The sequence below is a fragment of the Urocitellus parryii genome, chromosome 4 (genome assembly GCF_045843805.1).
Source record: "Urocitellus parryii isolate mUroPar1 chromosome 4, mUroPar1.hap1, whole genome shotgun sequence".
NCBI lineage: Eukaryota > Metazoa > Chordata > Mammalia > Rodentia > Sciuridae > Urocitellus > Urocitellus parryii.
Genome location: NC_135534.1, coordinates 36615841 through 36640283, shown reverse-complemented (window position 1 = coordinate 36640283; position 24443 = coordinate 36615841). Strand labels below are relative to the sequence as shown.

The 24443-nt window shown below is 33.9% G+C and overlaps 1 protein-coding gene across 2 annotated transcripts in view; it reads left to right on the top strand.

The window, feature by feature from the left end:
- The window catches only part of Mettl15 (methyltransferase 15, mitochondrial 12S rRNA N4-cytidine), a 224093-nt gene extending 203554 nt beyond the window's left edge, over positions 1-20539 (top strand). For both annotated transcript variants that reach the window (XM_077797497.1, XM_077797498.1), the window contains exon 7: positions 17546-20539. In XM_077797497.1, the coding sequence (XP_077653623.1) occupies positions 17546-17988 (443 nt within the window). In that variant the 3' untranslated portion in view covers positions 17989-20539. The remainder of the gene's footprint in view (positions 1-17545) is intronic.
- Positions 20540-24443: the final 3904 nt, after the last annotated feature.

Here is a 24443-nt window from a genome sequence, read left to right as displayed (position 1 = left end):
TCAGTTCCTTAGCCCATTTACTGATTGGGTTTTTGGTTTTTTGGTATAAAGTTTGACTTAGTTCTTTGTATATACTGGAAATTAGTGCTTTATCTTATATGCATGTGGTAAGGATTTTCTCCTACTCTTTGGCCTCTCTCTTCGCATTGATTGTTTCCTTTGCTGAGAAGAATCTTTTTAGTTTGAATCCATCCCGTTTATTGATTCGTGATTTTATTTCTTGAGCTTGTAGAAGTCTTGTTAAGGAAGTTAGGACCTAATTCATAAGTTCTTGATCCACTTTGAGTTGAGTTTTGCGCATGGTGAGAGACAGTGGTTTAATTTCATTTTGCTGCATATGGATTTTCAGTTTTCCCAGCATCATATGTTGAAGAGGCTATCTTTTCTCCAATGTATGTTTTCAGCACCTTTATCTAGTATGAGATAACTGTACTTATGTGGGTTTGTCTCTGTGTCTTCTATTCTGTACCCTTGGTCTACATGTCTATTTTGGTGCCAATACCATGCTGTTTTTGTTACTGTAGCTCTGTAATATAATTTAATGCCTGGTATTGTAATGCCTCCTGCTTTACTCTTCTTGCTAAGGATTGCTTTGGCTATTCTGGGTCTCTTGTTTTTCCAAAGAGTTTCATGATTGTTTTTTTTTCCTATTTTTATGCGGAATGTTGTTGGGATTTTAATTGGAATTGCATTAAATCTGTATAACACTTTTGATAGTATGGCCATTTTGACAATATTAATTCTCCATATCCAAGAACATGGGAGATCATTCCATCTTCTAAGGTCTTCTTTAATTTCTTTCTTTAGTGTTCTGTAGTTTTCATTATAGAGATCTTTCACCTCTTTTGTTAGACTGATTCCCAACTATTTTACTTATTTATTTATTTTGAGGCTATTGTGAACGGGGTAGTCTTCCTAATTTCTCTTTCAGAGGATTCATCACTGATATATAGAAATGCATTTGTTTTATGGGTATTGATTTTATACCCCAGTACTTTGCTGAATTTATTTATTAGTTCTAAAAGTTTTCTGGTGGAATTTTTTGGATCCTCTAGGTATAGAATCATGTCTTGGGCAAATAGTGATAGTTTGATTTCTTCTTTCCTATTCATATCCCTTCTTTTGCCTAATTGTTCTGGCTAGAGTTTCAAGGACTGTGTTGAATAGAAGTAGTGAAAGAAGGCATCCCTCTCTTGTTCCAGTTTTTAGAGGGAATGTTTTCAATTTTTCTCTATTTAGATTGATGTTGGCCTTGGACTTAGCATAAATAGCCTTTACAGTATTGAGGTATGTTCCTACTATCCCTAGTTTTTCTAGTGTTTTGAACATGAAAGGGTGTTGTATTTTTATCAAGTGCTTTTTCAACATCTATTGAGATTATTATATGATTCTTATCTTTAATTCTATTGATGTGATGAATTGTGTCTATTGGTTCCATACATTGAACCAACCTTGTATCCCTGGGATGAACCTCACTTGATCGTGGTGCACTATCTTTTTAATATGTTTTTGTATGTGATTGGCAAAATTTTATTGAGAATTTTTGCATGTATGTTCATCAGGAATATCGGTCTGAAGTTTTCTTTCCTTGATAGGTCTTGGTCTGGCTCAAGTATCAGGATGATACTAGCCTTACAGAATGAATTTGGAAGGATTCCCTCCTTTTCTATTTCATGGAATAATTTGAGGAGTATTGGTTTTAGTTCTTCTTTAAAGATCTTGTAGAACTCCACTGAGAATCCTCTGTTCCTGGGCTTTTCTTGGTTGGTAGTCTTTTAATGGTGTCTTCTCAAAATTGCACTATTTAAATGGTGTATGTCTTCCTGATTCAGTTTGGGCAGATATCATGTTTCTCTAGAAATTTGTTAGTGTCATTGAGATTTTCTATTTTATTGGAATATAAATTTTCAAAATAGTTTCTAATTATCTTCTGTATTTTAGTGGTGTCTATTGTGATATTTCCTTTCCATCATGAATGTTAATGATTTGAATTTTCTCTCTCCTTGTGATTAGAATGGATGAGGGTTTATCAATTTTATTTATTTTTTCAAATTTTGTTTTGTCAATTTTTTCAATTATTTTTATTTCATTGATTTTAGCCCTAATTTCAATTATTTTCTGTCTTTGCTGCTTCTATGTTAATATATTCTTTTTCTAGGGCTTTAAGATATAATGTCAAGTCATTTACTTATTGTTTTTTTTTTATTCTTTTAATGAATGAGCTCAATGCAACGAACTTTCCTCTTAGCACTGTCTTTATGGCATCCCACAGATTTTGATATGTTGTATCACAGTTCTCATTAACCTCTAGGAATTTTTTTATCTTCTCCCTGATGTCTTCTGCTATCCATTTGTCATTCAATAGCATACTATTTAGTCTCCAGTTATTGGAGTAGCTCCTATTTTTTTATTTTATCATTGATTTCTAATTTCATTACATTATGATTTGATAGAATGCAGGGTAGTATCTCTATTTTTTTGTATTTACTAAGACTTGCTTTGTGAGATAATTTATGGTCTATTTTAGAGAAGGATCCATGTGCTACTGAAAAAAATGTGTATTCACTTGTTGAAGGATGAAATATTCTATATATGCCTATGAAGTCTAAAATATTGATTGTATTATTGAGTTCTAGAGTTTTTTTTTTTTTTTTTTTTTTTTTTTAGTTCTTGTTTGGAATATCTATCCAGTGTGAGAGAGGTGAGAGAGGTGTGTTAAAATCACCCAGTATTATTGTGTTGTGGCTGTTTGATTCTTGAAATTGAGAACAGTTTGTTCTGCTCATGGGCATGGTCAGGGGCACTCTCCTCATGTGGCAGTTCAGGCATGAGGCCAGTGGACACTCTCCTCTTCTATAAGGTGGGCAGGGCTGAGGATAGGCAGGTGCTCTCCTCCTCCACACAGCAGATCATTGAAGATCTTAATGATTTTTTTGAGATATAAATTTCTAATTTTACAATTGCTGTTTATTCGTCAAAACCATATTAAAAATAAAGTTTACCTTCCATACTTGTTTTATTTCATATAATAGGCCCTTGCAAGTTATACATTTCCTAAAGATATTTGAAGATACTCCATTACATATACAATATTTGACTAATGATATGCCCAGTCATTTTCAAGATATAATTATCTTTTATATTGAGATAATGAAAATTGCTAGCAAATTTTAGAGATCATTTACCCCATTAACATCATAATTTGGTACCCATAATCACATTTTGCATAGAGGACTGGGCTTATATGATAAGTTTTTTATAATGCTGTTAGTAATGTTTTCTGTGAATAGAAATACTGTGCTTTTATTTTGTCATTCATTGTAAATGAAACTCTTTGCACTAAGTCCTGGATTTCTTGTTCATTCATTCTTTCTTTCTTTCTTTCCATTCATTATTTATTCATTATCTTTTCAACATATTTTGAATATTTACCCCTAGTAGTTTTTAATCTTGACTGCATGTCAAAATTCTCTGTGATGCTTTATAAAAGTAGAGATTTCTGGATAATGAACCCTTGAAGCCTGATTTGGTAGGACTAGAGTGGGGCCACGCATTTTTATTTTAATCAAAAACATCTACAGGTGACTGTAATGGGCACTCAGTTAAGAATCATAGGCTTCTCTGTGAAGTGCTAGGGATATAAGAGTGAGCATAAAGTACTTCTTGTTTGCAAGGAGATCTGAACCAAATGAGTGAAACAGAGAAGTAAACTGGTAATTACAGTAAAGTGTGGTTAATGTTATATGGAGGGTAAGCATACCTCTTCCCACTTAGAACTAATATATATTGGTCCTATGTTAACTAAGTCCATTGATGGACTGTGAAGCATGAAGAGGAGATTTTTCTATGTTCACCAAAACAAATGACCCAAATTGTGATTAAGACCATATTTGCCATCTTATCTACTCTATTTCTTAATCAAAGAAATTAGCTATACTAGATGCTGTGATTAAACTCAGGAAATGGAAAAGCAGAGAGGCCGGTTTCTATTTCTGGTAAAAGAGAGGGGAGATTAGAAAAGGGTGAAGAAAATTTGTAAAATAGTGACCTCCTCAAGGGCAGGGCCCCTGTCTATCTCATTAGTATTTTTCTTCCTATGGCCTAATTCATAGTGTAGCATGTGGGTAGGCAACAAATCTAGTGAAGTTTTTGCATCTTTTTTTTTTTTCCTGGTGACTTCTTAGCAGGTATTTCTACCTAGTCTGTGCATACCTAAGAAAACTCTGCCTTTTGCTCTCTGAACAGTTACTCTAAGAAGGAAACCTATTTTTGCTTTTTTCAGAGGTAAAGGACATTTACTTATCTTTTAGTTTAATAATTTGAAAAACCTTGCCTAAATATACTTCGATTTTTTTCTTTATATATATCTGTATGTACCATTGCCAGTTGATGTGTTATTCTTAAATGCCCATTGACATATGCTTATTTTACCCTCTTTTAAAATTTCACTTTACACAATTTGCATTGTTAGCCTTTCTTCCTTTAAGTTACAGACACAAAGTATTAGTATCAAGGAAAATTAGTCCTGAAATTTAACCTTCCCAAAATAAAGGAGGCTATGTATCTTTGATCCCCAGAAGAATAGCTCAGTGTTCCACAGAACTCATTGCCCATAGCAGATCCATGTAACTCTCTCATCTCTAAAGATAAGACTTGAGGAGATTAATAGGACCACATCTAGAAATCTGTTTTAGTCAGATTTTTAACTACTGTGACTAAAGACCTGACAACAGTTTTTTTAGAGGAATGAAAGTCTATTTTAGGGCTCATGGTTTTAGAGGTCTCAGTCCATAGATGACGAACTCCATTCCTCAGAGCTCAAGTTAAGGCAGGACATTATGGCAGAAGAGTGTGGTAGAGGAAAGCAACCCAGGATGTGGTACCAGAAAGCAGAGAGAGACTAACCTCAGCTCACAAAATATGTAACCCAAAGGCACTCTCCCAATGACCCATCTCTTCCAGCATTCCCTATCTGCCTATAGTCACCACTCAGTTAATCCCTGTCAACAGTTCAACACACTGATTAGTTAATATTCTTATAACCCAATCCTTTCACCTCTAATCTTTATTGCATTGTTTCATACATGAGCTTTAGAAGGATACCTAATATCTACAACATGACAATCAGACCAGTCCTTTCCAAGAAATCCACTGGACAAAATCCAAGTCAGAATTCCATAAATAATAATAAGAAATCCCCAGAAGGAAACTTCATGGATTAGGGTTATTCTATTACATTTAACACCTAAGGATAAATGAAAGCTCTTATGTTCATTCTCTGTGACATCATTAGATCTTACAAAGAAAATTTTGTCTAATTCAGTGATGCTAATTTGTCAGCAAGAGCCTCATTTATAATATGTGTATATCTAATGTGATTATGAATTTTATAACAATTTTAAATTTTATGAAATAAAGTATTAATGAAATCTCATTTTCTGTACATATTTTGAAATAAAAACAGGTATCCTCAAATTAAAAGCATTAATCAAGAATCTCCTAGTTGGGTCTGGGTCTGTAGAGTGTGTACTTCATATACATAAGGTCCTGGATTCCCAGTACTACCCACAAAAAAATTTCACAGTTGTACAACTAGCCAACTGAATAAATTATAAAGTATGTATATTCTACTGCCATAGGACAGTGCTAGTTTAGCTGGTAAACAGAAATGACTAACATATTTTTGCAATGTCAAATAAACCAATGCTGTGTTCATAGTAGAATGTATAGGATAATTTCAAATATTATTTTGTTATTTTTTATGAAACATTGCCTGTTTGATTAATTTTTAAAAATGTATTCAGTGACAATAGCATAGAAATATTTCTGCTTTTATATTTTAATTTAGTTAACATGGAGCCAGGCATGCATGGAGCCAGGCATGGCTAATTCAACACTATGTTTATAAACTATATCCTTAAATAAATATATTTGAAATGGAAGTTCTGTGATAAAATTTCAAGTGATTGCTGTGTTGGGCCATGATTTTAATTTCTGCAAAATATTAATGCTAAGAAAAAATATTTTAAATCATTAAGACAAAAATGTCCTATGATACAGAAGTAAACATTCATGCTGTTTACTTCCTATTTTATGTGAAAATATGTGTATGTTAAAATGTATTTTATATTATGTTTCTCCTTTGTGAAAATTAGTCTTGGATTAGGCAAGGACTTTCAGGATTTAGCTTTCCTGAAGCTTCCTTTAAGTCCAGGCCCCAAAATAGGACCAGTTGCTTATTTGTTTGGATTCTTAGAATACTCTGAAACACATTTCTCTATGTCAAATTTAAAGAAGCTGTCCTTCCTCTTTAAAAAAAAAAAACACACACACATTTATTTTTTAGTTATAGGTGAACACAATATCTTTATTTTATGTGGTGCTGAGGATCCAACCCAGTGCCTCACACATGCCAGTCAAGCACTCTACCTCTGAGCCACAACCCCAGCCCCTGTCCTTCCTCTTAAGCTTTGACATTGACATCTTGTTTCTGAAAGACCTAGTTGTTGGAGTATAAATTCCCCAGTGTCTAACATTTTCAATGCTTTGGCAAAGTAGTTTTGTAGAGGAAAGAATGAGCTCTTCACACTAATTGTTAACTTTAGACAGCCAGTTTCTCAACTCTGGTGTTTGTTAGATATTTCTCTTCTCTGTTCCAATTCCCAGAGAAAATTAATCAGTTATATGTACACTGCTGGATGTACAGATTACTGTAATGTGAACTAAGGTACAGGACTTGTTTAATTTTATCTTTTGTAAGAGCATGTTAAAGATATTGAAATGCCAGAATTGCAGTCATTTTGTCATATTGTCATTTGTAGATAATCTGAAATAGAACATTTCTCTATGGAATAATATTTTCCAAGGACCTACTTAAATCGAAGAAATATTCCTAAATACATCAGTTGAGCATTATGTTGTAATTCATATATGCCAACAGTTGTGAGTTTAAGGAAAACATTAATTTACTTAAAATTAGCATTTTTGTTTATCTCATTTTTTAATTAGATAGGACATGTCTGTTTTTCTGTGCAGGTTGTAAAAAATGATGTAGACAATATCATACATGTAACATTATGCAGTTTACTTTTCTATATTTTAGATATAAATCCCTTATATATGATTTACAAATTTTTTCCCATTCTATACATTGTATTTTTATAAAGAATCTGTTACTGAACTCAAAGTCAGGAAGATTTATCCCTGTTTTCATCTAAGGATTTTATAATTTTGTTCTTAAAATTAGGTTTTGATCCATTTTGAGCTGATTTTTATAGGTAATGTGACATGGGTCCAACTTCATTCTTTTGCATGTGGCTGTTCTATAAACCAAACACCATTTGTGCAAAAGATTTTCTCTACTGTATGATCTTAGCACACCATAGATGGATGGATTTATTTCTTGACTCTCAATCATATTTCATTGACCTTTCTATTGTTTCTCCAGTACCACACTATCTTGTTTGCTGTTGCTTTGTAGTAAGTTTTGAAATCTGTAAGTTCTCCTACTTTACTTTTTCCCCCAGATCATTTGGATTGTTCTGGGTCTCTTGTAATTCCATATAAATCAGCTTGTCATTTATACCCAAATTCAACTGGTATTCTGATAGGGAAAGCATTGAGTCTGAACGGTTAGGAGAGTATTGCCATTTTAACAATGTTAAGTTTTCCAATTCTTGAACAGAAAATGTTTTTGCATTTATTTAGGTCTTTTTAAGTTTCTTTCAAAAACATAACTTTTAGAGCATACATTTTGGACTTCTTTTGTTAACTTATTTCTAACCATTTCATTCTTTTTGATGCTTGTGAGTGGAATTGTTAATTTCATTTTCTTTGTTACTGGTATTATAGAAGCACAATTGATTTTTGCATGCTAATTTTCTATCCTGCTAATTTGCTGAATTCATTTCATTAATTCTAATAGTTTGTGTGTCTATGAGTGGAATGTTATAGGAGTTTTTAACTTACAAGATGATGCCATCTCTGTTAAGATAATTTTACATCTTTCCAATCTAAACACTTTTTCCCCCTCTTTTTCCTGTCTAATTAATCTGACTAGAACTTCTGACACTGTTAAATAGAAGTGCTGGCAGCAGCATCCTATCTTGTTCCTCATCTTAAAGGAAAATCTCTTGATCATATGTAGATTTTATTGTGTTTGTGTGGTTTTCTTCCATTTCTATTTTGTTGAGTATTTTTAATTATAATGATGTTGAACTTTATCAAATATATTTCTGTATCAACTTATATTATCTCTTTTTCCTTTATTCTACTAGTGTGATATATTATATTGATCAATTTTCACGTGTTGAAACATATTGCATTCCAGGAATAAATCTCACTTGGTCATGGTACATAGTCAGTCCTTTTAATCGGGTGAACTCACTTTGTTAGTAATTTGTTGAGGGTTTTTATATACATTTTTATAAGAGATATTGGTCTGTAATTTTCTTGTTATGTCTTTGGTTTTAGTACTGGCCTCATAGAATAATTTGGGAAGTGCTCCTTCCTCTTTAGTTTTGTTTTTTTTTTTAATTTTTTTTTTAAAGAGAGAGTGAGAGAGGAGAGAGAGAGAGAGAGAGAGAGAGAGAGAGAGAGAGAGAGAGAGAGAGAGAGAGAGAATTTTTAATATTTATTTTATTTAGTTCTCGGCGGACACAACATCTTTGTTGGTATGTGGTGCTGAGGATCGAACCCGGGCCGCACGCATGCCAGGCGAGCGCTACTGCTTGAGCCACATCCCCAGCCTCCCTCTTTAGTTTTTTGAAAGAGCTGATGGATATTTTTTTTTTTTTATGTTCAGTAGAATTCAATGATGAAGTTATGTGGGCCTGGGCTTTTCTCTGAGGGCAGAATTTTAATTATTTATTGACTCAGTCTCCTCCATTGTTATATGTCTCTTCAGGTCTGTTTCACCTAAGTTAGTATCGTTCCAGGATATAGCCTTTATAGTCAGTATGTATTTATATTTCAGTGTAGTTTTAATTTGCATTTCCATAATGTGGAACATTTTTCAGATGTTTGTGAAAAGGCATGTTACGTAGCTTTTTTGAAGTGCCTTTTTAAACATTTTCCCATTTTAAAAATAAGTTATTTGGCTTTCTTTTTAAGTTGTGAGATTTTTTTATATATTATGGATCAGAGAACTTTGTCAGTAGTTTATATATGTAGTTTATAGCTTTATTACCTATCAATTCTGATCAGTTTTAAAGTAATTTCATATATATAGTATGAGATATAAGGGTTGAGGTTTATTTTTTTGTATACTCATTTTTGTTGAAAAGACTATTCTTTCTCATTGAAACAACTTGATCACTTGGTCAAAAAACAAACATCTGTAAAAGTGGCTCTATTCCTGATATGTCTGCTTTTAAGACATGCATATGTTTTTTTATTTGTGTCTTCCTACTATATTGACCTTGTTCTCAATAGGCAATGTTTCTTTTTTTTGCTCTTAGGAATTCTTCTCTTTAAAAAAAGCTTATTCTTTTCAATATTAATATAGTTTGTCCATATTTTTTAACTTTACTTTTTTTTTTAATTGTTGGTCGTTCAAAACATTACATAGTTCTTAATACATCATATTTCACAGTTTGATTCAAGTGGGTTATGAACTCCCAATTTTACCCCATATACAGATTGCTGTATCACATCAGTTACCCTTCCATTGATTGACAAATTGCCTTTCTAGTGTCTGATGTATTCTGCTGTCTGTCCTATTCTCTACTATCCCCCCTCCCCTCCCCTCCCCTCCCCTTTTCTCTCTCTACCCCTTCTACTGTAAATCATTTCTTCGATTTGTATTGTCTTGTCTTACCCCTCCTTTCCTCTTATATGTCATTTTGTATAACCCTGAGGATCGCCTTCCATTTCCATGCGGTTTCCCTTCTCACTCCCTTTCCCTCCCACCTCTCATCCCTGTTTAATGTAGATCTTCTTCTCAAACTTTCATCCCTACCCTGTCCTTGTTTACTCCCCTTATATCAAAGGGGTCATTTGGTATTTATTTTTTAAAGATTGACTAGCTTCACTTAGCATAATCTGCTCTAATGCCATCCATTTCCCTCCAAATTCTATGATTTTGTCATTTCTTAATGCAGAGTAATACTCCATTGTGTATAAATGCCACATTTTTTTTTATCCATTCATCTATTGAAGGGCATCTAGGCTGATTCCACAATCTTGCTATCGTGAATTGTGCTGCTATGAACATCGATGTAGCAGTGTCCCTGTAGCATGCTCTTATTAGGTCTTTGGGGAATAGACAGAGAAGGGGAATAGCTGGGTCAAATGGTGGTTCCATTCCCAGCTTTCCAAGAAATCTCCATACTGCTTTCCAAATTGGCTGCACCAATTTGCAGTCCCACCAGCAATGAACAAGAGTGCCCTTTTCCCCGCATCCTCTCCAGCACTTATTGTTGTTTGACTTTCTAATGGCTGCCAATCTTACTGGGGTGAGATGGTATCTTAGGGTAGTTTTGATTTGCATTTCTCTGACTGCTAGCGATGGTGAGCATTTTTTCATGTACTTATTGATTGATTGTATGTCCTCCTCTGAGAAGTGTCTGTTCAGGTCCTTGGCCCATTTATTGATTGGGTTATTTGTTATCTTATTGTCTAATTTTTTGAGTTCTTTGTATATTCTGGTTATTAGGGCTCTATCTGAAGTGTGTGGAGTAAAGATTTGTTCCCAGGATGTAGGCTCCCTGTTTATCTCTCTTATTGTTTCTTTTGCTGAGAAAAAAAATTTTAGTTTGAGTAAGTCCCATTTGTTGATTCTAGTTGTTAACTTTTGCCCTATGGGTGTCCTATTGAGGAATTTGGAGCCCAATCCCACAGTATGTAGATCATACCCTACTTTTTCTTCTATCAGATGCCGTGTCTCTGATTTAATATCAAGCTCCTTGATCCATTTTGAGTTAACTTTTGTGCATGGCGAGAGATAGGGATTCAGATTCATTTTGATGCAAATGGATTTCCAGTTTTCCCAGCACCATTTGTTGAAGATGCTATCCTTCCTCCATTGCATGCTTTTAGCTCCTTTATCAAATATAAGATAGTTGTAGTTTTGTGGGTTGGTTACTGTGTCCTCTATTCTGTACCATTGGTCCACCCACCTGTTTTGGTACCAGTACCATGCTGTTTTAGTTACTATTGCTCTGTAGTATAGTTTGAAGTCTGGTATCGCTATACCGCCTGATTCACACTTCCTGCTTAGCATTGTTTTTGCTATTCTGGGTCTTTTATTATTCCATATGAATTTCATGATTCTTTTATCTATTTCTACAAGAAATGCTGCTGGGATTTTGATTGGCATTGCATTAAACTTATAGAGAACTTTTGGTAATATCGCCATCTTGATGATGTTGGTTCTGCCTATCCATGAGCAGGGTATATTTTTTCATCTTCTAAGGTCTTCTTCTATATCTTTCTTTAGGGTTCTGTAATTTTCATTGTATAAATCTTTCACCTCTTTTGTTAGGTTGATTCCCAAGTATTTTATTTTTAGGGGGGATATTGTGAATGGAGTAGTTGTCCTCATTTCTGTTTCAGAGGATTTGTCGCTGATATACAGGAATGCCTTTGATTTATGCGTGTTGATCTTATATCCTGCCACTTTGCTGAATTCATTTATTAGTTCTAATAGCTTCTTTGTAGACCCTTTTGGGTCTGCTAGGTATAGAATCATATCATCTGCAAATAGTGATAATTTAAGTTCTTCTTTTCCTATTTTTATGCCTTTAATTTCTTTTGTCTGTCTAATTGCTCTGGCCAGTGTTTCGAGGACTATGTTGAACAGAAGTGGTGAGAGAGGGCATCCCTGTCTTGTACCAGATCTTAGAGGGAATGCCTTCAATTTTTCTCCATTCAGAATGATGCTGGCCTGTGGCTTATCATAGATTGCTTTTACAATGTTGAGGTATGATCCTGTTATCCCTAATTTTTCTAGCGTTTTGAACATAAAGGGATGCTGTACTTTGTCGAATGCTTTTTCTGCATCTATTGAGATGATCATATGGTTCTTATTTTTAAGTCTATTGATGTGGTGAATAACATTTATTGATTTCCGTATATTAAACCAGCCTTGCATCCCAGGGATGAATCCTACTTTATCATGATGTATAATTTTTTTGATATGTATTTGAATCCGATTCGCCAGAATTTATTGAGGATTTTTGCATCAAGGTTCATTAGAGATATTGGTCTGTAGTTTTCTTTCTTTGAAGTGTCTTTGTCTGGTTTCGGAATCAGGGTGATGTTGGCCTCGTAGAATGAATTTGGAAGTTCTCCCTCTTTTTCTATTTCCTGAAATAGCTTGAAAAGTATTGGTGTTAGTTCCTCTTTAAAGGTTTTGTAAAACTCTGCTGTATACCCATCCGGTCCTGGGCTTTTCTTAGTTAGTAGTCTTTTGATGGTTTCTTCTATTTCCTCTATTGTTATTGGTCTGTTTAGGTTGTCTATATCCTCCTGGCTCAATCTGGGCAGATCATAGGACTCAAGGAATTTATCTATGCCTTCACTATCTTCTATTTTATTGGAGTATAAGGATTCAAAGTAATTTCTGATTATCTTCTGTATTTCTGAAGTGTCTGTTGTGATATTGCCTTTTTCATCCCGTATGCTAGTAATTTGGGTTCTCTCTCTTCTTCTCTTCGTTAGCATGGCTAAGGGTCTGTCAATTTTATTTATTTTTTCAAAGAACCAGCTTTTAGTTTTGTCAATTTTTTCAATTGTTTCTTTTGTTTCAATTTCATTAATTTCAGCTCTGATTTTAATTATTTCTTGCCTTCTACTTCTTTTGCTGTTGTTTTGCTCTTCTTTTTCTAGGATTTTGAGATGAAGTATGAGATCATTTATTTGTTGGTTTTTTCTTTTTTTGAGGAATGAACTCCAAGCAATGAATTTTCCTCTTAGAACTGCTTTCAATGTGTCCCATAGATTCCGATATGTTGTGTCTGTGTTTTCATTTAACTCTAGGAATTTTTTAATTTCCTCCTTGATGTCTTCTAAAACCCATTGATCACTCAGCAACCTATTGTTCATTCTCCAGGTGATGCTTGATTTTTCCTTTCTTCTTTTATCATTGATTTTCAGTTTCATTCCATTATGATCAGATAAGATGCATGGTATTATCTCTACCCCTTTGTATTGTCTAAGAGTTGCCCTGTGACATAGTATATGGTCTATTTTTGAGAAGGTTCCATGTGCTGCTGAGAAAAAAGTGTAGCTACTTGATGTTGGGTGGTATAGTCTATATATGTCAATTAAGTCTAGGTTGTTAATTGTGTTATTGAGTTCTATAGTTTCCTTATTTAACTTTTGTTTGGGAGATCTGTCCAGTGGTGAGAGAGGTGTGTTGAAGTCTCCCATGATTATTGTATGGTGGTCTATTAGACTCTTAAACTTGAGAAGAGTTTGCTTGATGAACACAGCTGCACCATTATTTGGGGCATATATATTTATGATTGTTATGTCTTGTTGGTGTATGGTTCCCTTGAGCAGTATGAAGTGTCCTTCTATATCCCTTTTGATTAGCTTTGGCTTGAAATCTATTTTATTAGATATGAGTATGGACACTCCTGCTTGTTTCCGCGGTCCATATGAGTGATATGATTTTTCCCAACCTTTCACCTTCAGTCTATGTATATCTTTTCCTATCAAATGCGTCTCCTGTAGACAGCATATTGTTGGGTCTTGTTTTTTGATCCATTCTACTAGCCTGTGTCTCTTAATTGGTGAGTTTAAGCCATTAACATTTAGGGTTATTATTGAGATATGGTTTGTTCTTCTATCCATATTTGTTTATTGATGTTACTAAACCTGATTTGTTATCCTCTTTGACTACTTTCCCCCCTTTACTGTCCTACCTCCCATTGTTGGTTTTCAATGTTATTTTCCATTTCCTCTTCCTGTATTGTTTTGCCAAGTATTTTTTGAAGAGATGGTTTTCTAGCTGCGAATTCTTTTAACTTTTGTTTATCGCGGAAGGTTTTAATTTCATCTTCCATCCTGAAGCTTAATTTCGCCGGATACACGATTTTTGGTTGGAGCCCATTGTCTTTCAGTGTTTGAAATATGTTATTCCAGGATCTTCTAGCTTTCAGAGTCTGTGTTGAGAGATCAGCTGTTATCCTGATTGGTTTACCCCTAAATGTAATCTGCTTTCTTTCTCTTGCAGCTTTTAAAATTCTCTCCTTATTCTGTATGTTGGACATCTTCATTATAATGTGTCTAGGTGTGGATCTCTTATGATTTTGCACATTCGGCGTCCTGTAGGCTTCTAGGATTTGGGATTCTGTCTCATTCTTCAATTCTGGGAAGTTTTCTCGTATTATTTCACTGAATAGACTGTTTATTCCTTTGGAATGGAGCTCTGTGCCTTCCTGTATCCCAATGACTCTTAAATTTGGTCTTTTGATATTGTCCCATAATTCTTGGATGTTCTGCTCATGGTTTCTTAGCAGACTTGCTGAGCTGTCTATGTTCTTTTCCAGTTGAAATACTTTGTCTTCATTGTCTGATGTTCTCTCTTCTAAGTGATCTACTCTGCTGGTAGTATTCTCAATTGAGTTTTTAAGTTGGTTTATTGTTTCCTGCATTTCTAGAATTTCAATTTGTTTGTTTTTTATTACCTCTATCTCCCTGTGAAATTGATCTTTTACTTCCTGGATTTGTTTGTCAATGTGATCTTTCATTGTCTGATTTTGCTGTCTCATGTCTTCCTTGAGACTCCAGATCATCTGAAGCATATATATCCTGAACTCTTTTTCTGATATTCCATCTGTTGCAGCTATTATCTCTTCTAAAGTTGAGTTGACCTGCATTGCTTGTAGAACTTTCTTTCCTTGTCTTTTCATACTGCTCGTGTTTCTTTCTGCTTGGTGCAACTGTTGTGTTTTTGAAATTTACCCCCTATTTATTTATGTTGCTCTTGTATAGTTGAAAAGTCTCCCTTGCAGGTGCAGGCGGCGGCTGTGCCCCTACTCCAATTGGGGTGACGTGTCTACCACGCTGGCGTCTCTCTGGGCCTGTTCCGGGAGTGGAAGGCGGCTCTGCTCTGTCCCTATTCCAATTGGGGTGTCGTGACTACCATGCTGGCAGTTCGCTGGGCCTGTTCCGGGCGTGGGCGGTGGGCTTGGCTGGCGGGATTCCACCTAATGGCAGTCCCTAACCTCCCTGCTTGCTAATTAATGGCTTCTCTGAGGCGCCACGCCTTCTGTAGCTGCGGGGCAGGCCGCGCGAATCAGTTGGCCTGGATCTCCGGGGTCCTGCTGCTGGCTGTTTTGATGTTGCAAGCTGTTGGAGAGTGGTGGTGTATCCTTCAGCTTTCCCGGATGGTGGCCGCTGACTGCCTGGGTGGAGTGTCCGCTGTGGGGGATGGGACGGGACTGTACTGCTTCCTTCCCCTTCTGAGATCCCGTGCTCGGCCCAAGGGTCCGTGTGGGCTTGGCTGGCGGGATTCCACCTAATGGCAGTCCCTAACCTCCCTGCTTGCTAATTAATGGCTTCACTGAGGCGCCACGCCTTCTGTAGCCGCAGGGCTGGCCGCAAGAATCAGTTGGCCTGGATCTCCCGGGTCCTGCTGCAGGCTGTTGGGATCCCTGGCACTCTATCACTTTGATTTTTTCTGCTTGCCCCTCCCCCAGCGCTGGCTAGCCAGGTTTCGTTTTGGCTGCTACTGGGAGGAGGGGTTGGAGGTCAGGTGTCTCTAGTTTCCCCCTAGTCTTTATGGAGGCTCAGCTTGATACTCCCTCTCCCGGCAAGCCTAGGAGAGGTTTTATGCGAATTCCCGCTGTCTGGGGGGTGAGCTGAATGACACCAACCTGTTTTGATGTTGAACTCTGAAGGAGAGTGGCGGTGTATCCTTCAGCTTTACCGGATGGTGGCCGCTGACTGCCTCGGTGGAGTGTCCGCTGTGGGGGATGGGACTGTACCGCTTCCTTCCCCTTCTGAGATCCCGTGCTCGGCCCAAGGGTCCGTGTGGGCTTGGCTGGCGGGATTTCACCTAATGGCAGTCCCTAACCTCCCTGCTTGCTAATTAATGGCTTCACTGAGGCGCCACGCCTTCTGTAGCCGCAGGGCAGGCTGCGCGAATCAGTTGGCCTGCATCTCCCGGGTCCTGCTGCAGGCTGTTGGGATCTTTACTTTCTATATGTTATAAATTTGCCCAGCTTTTTGTTTACTTGTTACAAATTATTAATGTTTTTATCTTTAAAATCCCTTACCTGTAAAGAAAATATAGTTTGGTGCTTGCTGTTTTTCCAATTAAACAATCTCTCCACAATTTTTTTATGAAATAATGAGATATTTATTAGGGAAGGTAGATTAAAGGGTATATATTAATTAAAAATTACAGGGAAAAATTCCAATTAGAAACATTAACAATTTACAAATAATATTAATCAAAGGGAGAGGGAATCACATTTTACTTTGTCTCCACAATTTTATTGGAGTTTTAGTTCATTTTTGTTTAATGTAATTATTGATATATTTTGTCTCTATTTCATTTTTCTGTTCTTTTCTGGTTTTTTTATTATAAACAATTTTGTAGTATTATTCTCTATTAGCTTTGTTTGTTTTATTTCAATGCATTATTTTTTTGTTATTTGATTCATAGTGGACCCATAGTATGCAATTTTTACTTCCAATAAAATATAGGAAACTTGTAATAGTATACTTTCATTTACCCACTCTCTCTTTCCGTGCTTTTGTTATATAGTATATGTTTATATGCATAGTATAAACCGAAGAGTAAAATGTTATAAACTAGCTTAAAGAGTCTTATGCCTTTTAGGAAATCAAGAGAAGAATACATATTCACTTGCATATATTACCTATTTTTTTATTCCTTTCTAATAGCCTAGATAGTGCATGACATCTTATATTTCAGCCTGAAGAATTTTCTTTAGCATTTTGTGAATACAAAGTAGTTAGCAAGGAATTGTTTCACTTTGTGTTTACTTAAAAATGTCCTTGAAGAAAAAATTTAGTGGACATAACTTCTTAGAAAATATTTTTTATTCTCAACACTTTGAATAGTATTCCACTTTGAATGTTATTCCAGTATTATATCTCCACTATGCTATTATTCACCATTTTGTTCTTTATTTAATGTGTTGTTTTCTTTGCTCTTCTCATGAATTTTGTTGTTGTTTACTTGTGGTGGTTTGATTATGATATACCTAGGTGCAATCTTCTTTGTTTATTTTATTTGTGGTTCCCTGAGTTTCTTAAGGCTGTGATTTAACATTTTTCAGCAAAGTTGGAAAGTTGTGGATTTTTATCTACTCATTCTCTTTTTCTGTTCCTTGTTTGATTCTAGTTCTCCTTATGAATCATGAAATACATTTGTGATACATAGTTTTAAACTTTGGAAGAATGTTTGGAAATAAGGGAGGGAAGGGAAGTATGAATGAAATTCCACAATCTCTAAGAAAATTTAGTTCCTTAAATATGCATACACTATATACAATTCAGTACATTTACAGTGGAAATATTAATGTTACATTTCCTCTTTTTCTGTTTTTACAAAATCTATGCCTAGGTGCATTTCCTCCCTCTGCTATTTATGCACGAAAAGACTTGCTACAAAGATCTACCCATATCGCTACCAAGACTTTCCAAGCTCTTCGCATATTCGTAAATAATGAGCTCAACGAACTCCACATGGGACTGAAGACAGCTCAGAAGTTTCTGAAACCTGGTGGTCGCCTTGTTGCCCTTTCCTTTCATTCATTAGAGGATCGAATTGTCAAAAGGTTTTTGCTTGGGATAAGCATGACAGAAAAGTTTAACTTAAGTGTTAGACAGAAGGTAATACAAACATCCCAGTTGAGTTCATATCATGCAAATAAGGAAGGAAGCTCTATAAGAGCTCCTTTAATGTGGGAATTGATACATAAGAAAGTGCTTACTCCAGAAGATTGGGATGTACAAAATAACCCCAGAGGTCGCTCAGCCAAGCTTAGAGCAGCTATGAAATTATGAGATCTGATTTTCAATTTTTCCCTCAGTTTCTTTAATTTATTTGTCTATGTGATGAATAGGTTAATACCTCCAGCTTAAAGCATAGAACAGCCTTGAAATTGATAGTATTTAAAATTATTTTCTTCTCAAAAGAAACTGTAGGAAGTTTTAACATAACATGCAAAGCTCAACTCAGAGCAGCAGCATCTCGGGGCTGGAAAAAATGTGTTTATCTCTCATTATATTTGACTTCTGTAATTCAGTTCTTTCTCTGAGTAGGAAATTTTTTTAAAAAACATTATGTTTATCTAAATATGTAAACTCCAACTGTAAAAGAGAAAGAGATTATAATCTCTCTGCATGCCCTAAATTCTGAATTTAGATATTAAAATTTATAACAGACTTTCTGTGGCTCAAATAATTAATGATAATATGGAATGAATTTTAATTTCCATATTGGTAAATAATTAATTACTGTAGCTTTCTAAAAGTAGCCTTTTTACAAGTTTTAATTTTCAAATATTATTTTAAAATGGCATTATACTTACAGATTTCACTATTGAAATTTATAGTTCATTGCTTTAAAAGGATTTTTTCAGAGTGATATGTGCTAATTTTCATAAATTCCAAAATAAACGTGTAGAATTTCCCTAACTGCCATGACAGAGAAGTGTTTCACAGAATTTATATTCAATATCAATTATATCTATTTTAACAACTCAGAATTACTATAAGTAAATAATACAAACTTGTTTGAATTCTGCATTTTTATTGAACTATTAAAAAGAATTCAGTAGAGCTATTTGAAGTAAGAAACTGTCTGATTTATTCAACATATTAAAATTAATGCTCCCTTAATGTTTCTACCTAGACATAGAAACTATAATAAAGATAAAAAGTTTTTTCAGGAAAATTGCACTTGGTGGAGTATTCTATAACAAATTGATGAGATTGATTCATAATTCACATGCCATTTTTTATTAGTAAATATGCACTTCTAATTTATTCAGTTATTCAGCAAGTTCTGAACTTGACATTAGAGAAACAAACGTAAGTATAATACCCATGATCCATAGTACCTGTTCTGTGAAGCTTGTTGTCTAGTGGACAAGAATGATGTTAGTTAAATAATCACAAAAGTCAATATGAAATGGACACAGTGATAAATGTTACACAGAAGCATACAATGTAATTTAAAAGTATCTGGTAGAGATTTGACCTGTTGGAGGAAACCAGGTCTGATAATGTGATTGATTGTGACCTGAAAGATGAACAGGAGATAATTAATCAAAGGGTATATGGAGTGGGGTGGGAGGATGGTGTTTAAAGGTACATATAAATGAGTATTCTCTTAAGTAATTCTTGAAATCATTAATTTTCTCAGTAAACTATTTCTTCAAATACAGAAAGCATTCATACTTTCCAGTATGATTACAAATACTTAATAGAAAAATCCAAGTGAATGAAATAACATCACTATATTTACCTCAGACTCATTTTATTTACCTATGTAATATTTAACTTTACTCCCCAAACTTGTTCACTGCTTTTATTTTATAGGCTTTATTTAAATCTAAACAATCCTGCAGTGAAATCAGGATTAGAAAAATATCTGGGGAATGTGCTCAAAATACAAACAAGAGAATGCACTTAGGTTAATCCCCTGAATCCTACCTGAAGAATTTTATGTTTCTCTTCATGTGTAAAATATATTTGTAAATGAAAAAGATTGACAATAATAACTTCCCATATGAGTATCTGATTAGAAAATAAAAGACCACACTCTCATATTAAAAAATGATTCACCTATTTCATTAATCATTTTTACATCCTGTATAATATGGAGAATTTTTTCATTGATGTCAAGTTAAAACTGATTGCACTGGATTGGATAGTGTTGTCCTAATATTCATCTGCTTCCTTATTTGGAAATACCATCATTTCAGATATGAGTAGTTAAGATGATGTCATACTGGAGCAGGGATGGCCTTTAATCCAATGTGACTTATGTCCTTATAAGAAGAGCAGAGACACAAGAGAAAGCCACCTGAAGGTGGAAGCAGAAATTGGAGTGATAAGTCTATAAGCTAAGGTATACTCAGGTATTGTTGGCAACCACTAGAAGATAAGAGAAAAGCAAAAAACAAATTCTCCCTCAGAATCTCCAGCAAGAACCTACCCTGCAGACATCTTGGTTTGGGGGCTTCTAGCCTCTAAAACAGTTAAAAATACATTTCTACTGTTTTAAGCTACCCAGTTTCTGGTAATCTGTTACAGCAAAACCTAAGAAACTAATACTCTGACAAATCAAAATCTTGAGTAATATGATGAGAAAAATACTTCTCCAATACACACCAAATTGGTTTCAAAATGTTTTAGTGCAAAATATATTAAATGTTTTGTTATTAGGCTTTGTTGTAAAATACATAATAAACTATGTGAATGAGTTTTAAATGGTTAATTATGGAGGATGGCTTTGGGAAATTCAAACAATACACAGAGAAAATAAAAATTGATTATTAGGATCAATATGCAACACTTTTCTAATAAAATATTTCAATCTCTATATTGACTGCTTTGTATGAATCATTTTAACTTAGCATTGATATCATGTAGTGTATCCCTTATTTTTTGTTAATCATTTAAAAAATGAAATTTAACAGCTAATTTTATCTCTACTTATTCACTTTGTTTTAAAATTTGCATATTAGTGACATTCTCTCCAAAGTCTCTAGGATTTTTTGAAAGGTATTAATCATATCTGTATGTCTTATCTGATATTTCATGTAATATATGTATAGTTTTGCTTACATTTATTTGTATTGAAGTATTTCTTATAACTACTAGTGTATAAGAGAATACCAGTATGCCAACTGTTTTTGAAATTAAAGATTATAACTTCTTTAATTAAATTAAAGATTATAACTTCTTTAATCTTTATAGAATATTTTATATTCTATGTATATTTTAAATTTCATTATATAGTATTTCTATAGTTTAAAAAATTCTAATTTTTATTTTTATTTATTTATTCATTTATTTAGATAGAGATTGACCTGGGGTGTATAACCACTGAGCCACATTCCCATCCCTTTTTTAAATTTTGAGTCAGGGTCTTGCTCAGTTGCTTAGAGCCTCACTTAGTTGCTGAGGCTGCCCTTGAACTTTCGATCCTTCTGCCTTAGCCTCCCAACCAGGTTACAGGCATGCGCCACTACACCTGGCTAATTCTTGTTTTAAAATTAGAAGTGTTTATGATTCCATTTTTCAGACTTTAAAAGACAATTTTAATTTTATTTGAGATTTCTCATCCAAAAAGTATGAGACAATTCTTAATGGAATGTAATTCTTAACCATACACACATGCACATACATGCTCACACATTTATATTCATTCAGTAAACATATAGGAAAGAATAACTGTTGAAGGAGAATTTTTTAAAAATATACCTCTTGCCTAGTCTTCTCATGCTCCCCCTCCCTACCCCACTATGAATCAGCCTCCTTATATCAGAGAAAACATACGGCATTTGGTTTTTTGGAATTGGTAACTTCACTTAGCATTATCTTCTCTAACTGAATAGATGAACTCTAGATAGGGCAGAGCAGTGGGAAGAGAAGGGGGGGCTTGGGTTTAGAAATGATGGTGGAATGTGATGGACATTATTATCCAAAGTACATGTATGAAAACACGAATTAGTGTGAATGTACTGTGTATACAACCAGAAATATGGAAAATTATGCTCTATATGTGTAATAAGAATTGTAATGCATCCCACTGTCGTATATAAATTTAAAAAATTAATTTTTAAAAAGGCAGCAACCTGAGGAAGCACTGATGTTGAAATTTCAAATTTAACAAGGATTTTAAGCCTGATAACAATTCTTCTATTTTCTCTCAAGAGCTTAACTAGATTTTTAAATAGCATTCTTTTCAAAATTCAAGCAGCACTGTATGATGTCGAAATACAGTGTGAAAAAGAGAAAATATGGAAAAGGTTATGACCAATTTGGCTATTAGTTTATTTGGTAGAATATCTATGTTGAGGTTATTTGTGATGCTTGCAAACAATAGCCTGAATATTTTTGCATATTGTTTGGAAACAAAAATTGTAAAAGTTGAGTTTGATACATAAATGTTAAGAATTCTAAACATGAGGTCATGAAACCAGTTTTGTCAATTTTGATGCTATAAAAAATATAGTTAAACTACTTCTGCATTTTAATAAACATTCAGAACAAAAACTCAAAAGAAATTTTAAAATTTTAAAAAATAAAAATATACCTCTCTCTTCTTTTTATATTCCTTCTCCTCCTTACCTTTCTGTATTCACATTACTTGTGAGTTTCTTGTGCCAATTGAGATGATATTACATTTACATTTCAACTTTACTTTGGGAAAAGAAATATTAGTAAAATTGGCATATTCTCTGGCAAACTAAGCCCTACATGTTATAATCTTTGTAATGGATAAAAATTCACTAAGAATTGCTTCTGGTTAAAATTCTGTAAATTTTGGCCTGCCATGGTGTTGCATGCCTATAATCCCAGCAGTTTGGGAGGCAAAAGGACTGTAAGTTCAAAGCCAGTATCAGCAATTTAGTGAGGCCCTAAGCAACTCAACAAGACCCCTTTCTAAATAAAATATAAAAAATGAGAGGAATGTGGCTCAGTGGTTGAGTGCCCCTGGGTTCAGTCCTTGGTACAAGAGAGAAAAGAAAAATTCTGAATTTCCTTTAATGTAGTTATTTTTCTATTCAGTTTTTATAGTTGCTACTACTTTCTAATAGATATTTTTGTATAGCAGCATTCTATTAGAAAGGGATAAGCATTAAAATATAAAGGAAATTTTATGCAAAGCTTGAAAAATATAAATTTAATGACAGAAAATCTGATATATTTTTCTCAGAACCACATACCATATGTTTGATGTCGAATGGAGCATGGTTTATAAAAATCAGCACCATATTCTAAAGAGGCTGGGTTGTATAACAAGCATAACTATTTTTATATTATTTTCTCAAATTTCATCTGCTAATAGCTACTATTTCCAGCTAATGTTTGGTAACATACAGGATGATCTGCAGGAATGCTAACAGAACATTTAAGTATAAATTATTTTTTAAAAGTATAGTTGCAGCATTCATTTTCAGAAACATTAAAAATTCAATAGAATTAATTCTGCAAGATACAACGGTCATAGCTTATGATACCTATCATAAAATTCATCACACTTTTTGGCTACCTCACTTTCTTCTCTAACTATACACCCAGATTATTAGATTAAATAAATAAATAATATAATATAATATAATGCTCTGGTATGCAAAGTAGTAGATTGCCTCTTTGGTAACAGTGCATCTCCTTAAGCAATGTTTTACCTTAATATCTGAACTGTTGTTTACCATTAGCAGTTGTCCTGTTATATCATTGCTCAAATAGTTGTATACAAAGCTGCAATCAAACAAGAGGACATGAGTTATTTCAATAATTGTTTCTATTCCTTACATTCCATCTTATGCTTTGGTCAGTAATACTTTTCTGCCTTACATAGGTAAGTTGTGTTGCCAGACAAATAATATCAGTCCTAACTCTTTCACAAGGAAAAAATAATCCAACTTACAGGTGCTAAATTCAGGAGCATTGTAAATAACACTATTGGCTATTGAGTCAGAAAAACATAAGTTTGAATTCTAACTCGGCATGCATTTTTAGCAAAATATATGAATTTGAGCATGCTATTTATCTTGAACTATCATTTATTTATTTATTTATTTCATTTATTGAAAACAAGGAAAGTATGGTCCTTTTTAGTGAAGTTACTATGAATTAAATATAAAATAATAAATAAGCATGAAGTGAAAATTATAAGGATAAAAATGGCATGTAAAATATTTACCACTATTCTAGACACATATTAATTACTCAGTGATGCTATTATTTTGCTGAACACTGTGATTAAGGATGCGTATTCTTCATTTTAGTAGTTTTAAGTGCATCTCTAATAGCAACTGATTTATAGTTAGTTTTATAATTTGGAATTTTACTCCTAATATTTATTTACCACCCTCATTGTTTGTTGTACCTTGACAGGGTATATAAAACACAAGGCATTGCTCTTGTGGAATTTCCATGTATAAGAAAACAAGATGATATCTTTTTTAAAAAATTTAAGTTATTTGACATTCATTTAGGTTGGAGAAACTATTTATCTTTCTATGATTCTTTATCAGTAAGTAGCAAGTCTATATAGTTGTTATAGTACAATTCTCCAACAAAATACATTTTTAGAAGAGAAAGGAAATAAATAATTTTCAAAATATTAAAGACAAGATGATTATAGAAGTATGAAAAATCTACTTCTCTAAAACCAATGATAATAGGCTTAAGGACTAAAATGTACATGTTACAAGTCTTAAAAGGAAAACAACTGGTGAAAGGTGAAGAAACTAAGGATACTTCAAGTGAGCTGATAA